The 5,323-nt window shown below is 36.5% G+C and overlaps 1 protein-coding gene across 1 annotated transcript in view; it reads left to right on the top strand.

Annotated features, from left to right (window-relative positions):
* WBP4 (WW domain binding protein 4) overlaps nucleotides 1-5,323 on the top strand; it is a gene marked incomplete at its 5' end in the record, with an annotated part of 13,893 nt that overhangs the window by 2,208 nt on the left and 6,362 nt on the right. Inside the window, 3 exons of the mRNA XM_010171142.1 lie at nucleotides 437-649; nucleotides 1,473-1,528; nucleotides 4,703-4,769. Of these exons, the coding sequence (XP_010169444.1) occupies nucleotides 437-649; nucleotides 1,473-1,528; nucleotides 4,703-4,769 (336 nt within the window). The remainder of the gene's footprint in view (nucleotides 1-436; nucleotides 650-1,472; nucleotides 1,529-4,702; nucleotides 4,770-5,323) is intronic.

Here is a 5,323-nt window from a genome sequence, read left to right as displayed (position 1 = left end):
AGGTGCCTTTGTGCTGTCCATGTGAACACATACTATTCTTTTTAAAAGATCTGTAGTTTTGAGTTCCTGTAGAAGCTGTATTTTTCATAACTTTTAGTTTCTGTTGTTGTTGTTGTTGTTGTTTAGTTGGAGCTCATTGGTCCTTACGGTTTTTCTCTTTATAGAATCATAGAATCGTTGAAAAGACCTTTAAGATCATAGAGTCCAACCACAAATGTTACTCATCTTTTGATAGTTAGACCTTATGACATAATAGTATTGCTACAATGGAAGATTCTTTGAATATAATCTTTTAAGTTGACTTGCTATGAGTGTAATACTAATGAGTGAAAAACACTCATGAGAGGAAAGCTTCCTATTTGCTGTTGCTCAAGAGTGATAAATATTTAAGCTCAGATTGTTACTCTTTTTAAAAGGGAATATTATTTTCTTTAAGATGATGTAGGTCCCAGTTCGACACAGAGTAAAACACAGAGTAACACAGTGGAAACTAAAGGAAAGAAAGAAAAGAAAGAGAAGAAGGAAAAGAAAGAAAAGAAAAAGAAGACATCTCAGGACACCTCAGTGCCACAAAAAAGTGAAACGAAGGAGTGGGTGCAAGGATTTTCTCCTGAAGGCTATACATACTACTACAACACAAAGACAGGAGGTAAAAACTAGTGAGGAGCAAATGCAGTTATAGTTATTGGATATCCATGAGAAAAGACTATCTGCATTTCTTTGCTCTTGCTCTCTCAGTAGTAAGTTGATTATTAAAATGTGAACAATTAGATGGAGTTTTGATATTTAACATTCCGGACTTAGGCATCCAGAACTTGAGAGTGGTTTTGCTGTTTGTTGGGAGAATGCAGTAATTCCACAGTTTCTGGAGATGTTCACCCTTTCAGAGGTTAAGTATACATAGATAGCTGTGTTCTTCCTAAAGAAGCTTTCTTGTCAGAAATGTGAAATAAATTTATTGCTCCCAAGTAAATGAGAGAGATCTGATTGTTTCTTGCCACATTTACAGGATTTATCTGATTGACTTTTATTGAGGCACTATGTGCTACGATCTACTTTAGAGCATAAAAGCAACCCTCTTTTATGATCAATGAGAATATTACAAACTGTTTCTTATGAATTTGAGGATTTACATTAGTATTTACCTTAGTCTTTCCTCATATAAGATAACTTCCAAAAGGTAAAAATCTTGTGTGTTTAGTTTCTTATGGCCTATGCTACCATTAAAAAAAAAAAAACCCTCACCTTTTTTGTACCAAAACCCCAGTATCTGTGTATCAGCCATAGTTAATTAATAGTCTGGAAGATGGATCAAGGATGATTTATATTGCAGTGAGCTGTATGAGCTGTATTTGTATTACTTGTTTGTATGTGTCTACATGTCAGTGTCATACTCTTTAGATTTGTTTTTTCTAAATATTATTAAACATGCACAAGATTGAATGATGAGTGAATTTTTTTTTTTTTTTAAGAATCACAGTGGGAGAAACCTAAAGGATTCCAGGGCAACTCTCAAAACTCACAGACGGTAATCAAATACTGTTATTCATACTTTTGTTTGTCCTAGTAAACACTTAGCAGAAATAAGCTGATTGCAGAAGATAAATGATTTGCTCTTAGTAAACTTATGATAACATAAACTTTTGATGACATAATTGGAATATATAGAATGTTTTATGGTATATTTGATGAAAACTGAAATTTTACGATACAGATCTTTTTTTTGGCTAATTTGTTTATCAAGGGAAGAGAAGTGATAGCGGTGGTTGTGTTTTTTTCAGAATATGATTTTTTGACACTTTGGCCCATGAAATTGCTTTGGGGAAATTCTGAATAAATTCTGTTCAGCCTTTTGTGAAAGAAATGTAATTTAAAAAGATAAAACTTAGACATTTGAAATAGTTAAGACTCCTTTATCATAGGAAACACTGAGATTGCCTTGTCAGATAGTATTTAAAAAGATAAAACTTAGACATTTGAAATGACTCCTTTATCGTAGGAAACATTGAGATTGCCTTGTCAGATAGTAAAAAAAAAATAGAGTGCCTTTTTTGTGTGTTTGTGTTAGGATATGGTTATGTGATAATATGTCTTTTTCATGGGTTTTTTATGATCATGGAACCTATGTGCAAGCAAACTTTTACCATATTACTATTTTTTCCTTATTTAAGGCACTGAAAAACTTGCAGAACAGTCCAAAGGCAGAAAAGTTTGTTATTACCATTAATGGGCTTTCCCCTGATACTTACTGCTCCAAGATTTTAGTGATTTGCAACATTAAAAATAGGATTTTTACAACACTCCTGTGAAGTGTTGTTACATTTCCCCATTTTCAAGATAGGTGTTACAGGTACAGCGTGATTTAAAGTCAGTGTTGTTTGCTAATGTTGGATTTTGTGTTAGAGATCAAAAAAAGCCTGACATTTCAGAGTGCTTGACACCCTGCAGCTCTGTATTGTTGCATCTCGGAAGGCAGACTGTGCTTGGTACTGGGTTACTCACAGTGCGAGGAGAAAATTGTTGCAATTGTCTACATTTTAGGCAATCGAATCAATTGACAAAATGTATGTGCAATTTTGTCTGTGTCCCCTCTCTTGTTGAGGCAGTGTTTTATCTCAGAAACACAGGCTTCTTCCACCCGGTGTTCATTCCCAAGAGACCGCGCGCTTCGTGTCACAGCTGCCCCTCACGTGCTGCTCTGGCTTTCTGAGGCCTTTATCCTGTGTTTTTGCACAACTTGTTACCCAGCACTTCAACTTTATCTTTTCAGTCAAGGCTCAGCTTTGCAGTATTTATAAGCCAGTCTTACCATAGCCTTCTGCTGAAGGAGGTGGTCCTGTGACTAATCTTGTATGGTCCATGGAGCATATTTGCCCTGTTAGTGAACTAGTTCAGGGAGTGAAGATGTCAGAGTTTAGGTTGTTGCTTTTGTAGCCCTATGTCCTTGCATCAGCTGTCTGACTAATCAGAGACATGCTGGTGTGGGGAGAGCAGATGGAGGAGAGAAGGAGCCTTCTTGGCAACAATTTGAAGCTAGCTTGTCACAGCTGTATCATAAATGCACACCTTCAGCCTCTGATATCTCTCTAATGCCACATGGCTGTATTTTGCCATTCCTCCCACACCCTGCTGGGTGACTTTGTGGTGTCTTGAGTTATTTTCGCTATTGCTAAAAACAAGCATTTGATTGCTCCCTTATTTAGTCTGAGCTAAATGTATTGGGAACATTGCAGATCTCTAACAAGGACTCACTGCCCGGAAATTAAAGGGCATGCTTGCAATATGTAGTGCAAGCGAGCTTCACAGGCCCTCCTTGTTTTATAGCATGTTAGCTTGCTGCTCAGACTTCGTGAGAGGTGGAGAGAACAGAGAAGTGAGCTTCAGTTAGATTGACATCATGCTTGTTAGCTTTTATGCAGTAGGATACTCAGTGTGCCTAGTGTCAGATATCTGCTGAGAATCTCTAAGAACCATGTCTAAAATGGTCAGGATCCAACTCTAACAAAAAGGAGAGGTTGTACTTAAGACTAGTGTTTTGTCCTCTTTCTTCTTACATAAAATAAATTTTCCTTTTGCTTCTTTTGTTGAAACTAGCACACTGGAATTTTGAGAGCAAAACCTTGAGGAAACTTGTACCCTGGAGGCTTTCTTGCCTTTGCCTGCTCTGAACCTACTGGTATAGTTTTTTCCTGTTTACAGAGCAGGTTGCAAGAACTTTAACTTCTGATTTTGCTGTGTTTTTAAAAATAAAAAAGTATTAAGCAAGTGTATAGGTATGCATGTACAAAAGCCTGTCTGTGTGTGTGTGGTTTTGTATACGCACAGAGACATTTATTAATGCAAAAATAATGTACAGTGAAGCTGCATAGATGGTCTGACTAATGCAGGGGAGCAGGCAGTATTAGTATGTAACGAGCACTGAAGTAGTTGTATGTGTAAGTGTTGATGACAGTCAGGTTCTTAAGGAAGATGTTAAGTCATGTGTAAAGACTGATTATCCAGCTGTGGCTGATTCTGCAAAACACCTTTATTTGAATTACACATCCACGAAGATATACCAGCAACTTCTGCTGCATTTCATATGTGTTTATTAATTAGTAGGGAAAAACAGTGCTCTGTTGAAATCGGTGCTTTACTTATATGAGTAAATTCATGGCATGGATTCCCGCAAAGTTTGCTTCTTCAGTATTTTTGGTGAAGATCTGTTTTGTGATAAATATGAGAAGTTTTGATTTTGTTTGCTTATCTTTAATTTGTGATAGTATTCATTGGTATGGGTTGTCTCTACAGCCCTGACAATACCCTGAGTCTTCCAGAGAAATTTTTTCTTGGTCTCTACTTAAGACAGTGACAAAACCAGGAAATGTCAACTTCAGGTGTGAATACTTGGGGAAATAATAAACATGTAAAATAATGTTCTTTATGGCCTTTATCATAATCTGAACTATATGGGAAGCTTTACTATACTGCCTCTTACTGTTTGAAAAAATTGTCTATGTGCATTTGCTGTACTTTAAATGAAGCAATTCAATCTCATTTGAGTCAAAGGGAATACTTTCTAACAACTTTAGGGGTTTAAGCTTCGAAACAGTAAAATTATAATGAACAAAAAATAGTCAAGTGTTGAACGGTCTTATAAGTGATGCTTTGGCTGATCCTTAAAACTCTCTTTTTTGAATTAGCTCCTGTATCTTTTTCTCAGGCAGCAGAGTGGGTAGAAGGTGTCACTGAAGATGGTCATACCTATTACTATAACACACAAACAGGAGGTAAGGAGAGCTTGTTTTCCACTTACTCTCTGTTTCAGAAGACAGGGTTTCAGAGCAGCATTTTATTTTGCAAATGACTGCATTTTAAGGCCATTACCAAGTTTTGTATTTTTTAAGCTGTTACTTTAGTTGAAATATACTTGTTGCTTAAGTCAGTGCTGGCTTTATAGCTGTATTATCAGTTTGCATACATTTGTGCTTCATAGGTCTTTTTAGACATTCAACTTCCAACTCTTAAGTTCTCCTTTTTTACACAGATATTGAAATTATGGTTTGGAAACTAGAAAGGGTCAGGAATTTGTTCTGACAGGTATGTCAGGTATGTAGGACTGAGTAAGAATCTCCTAAACTTTTCCTCTTGCTGACATGGTATTGATAACAGAGTCCAGAATCTTACCTCCTACTTCTTTTTCCCATTTTTTTCCCTACGTGGGGAACTTTGTGGTAACTCCTGCAGAACATGCATCTGTTTTCTAAATCTGTTCGAGTAATTTCAAGGTCAGTGATGCCTCTCTGGAGAGCAAGTGATTTTATGCGGGTTATGAGTTTTCCTT

The sequence above is a fragment of the Antrostomus carolinensis genome, unplaced genomic scaffold (genome assembly GCF_000700745.2).
Source record: "Antrostomus carolinensis isolate BGI_N321 unplaced genomic scaffold, ASM70074v2 scaffold7057, whole genome shotgun sequence".
Taxonomy (NCBI): Eukaryota; Metazoa; Chordata; class Aves; order Caprimulgiformes; family Caprimulgidae; genus Antrostomus; species Antrostomus carolinensis.
This window is presented reverse-complemented; position numbering and strand designations above follow the sequence as displayed.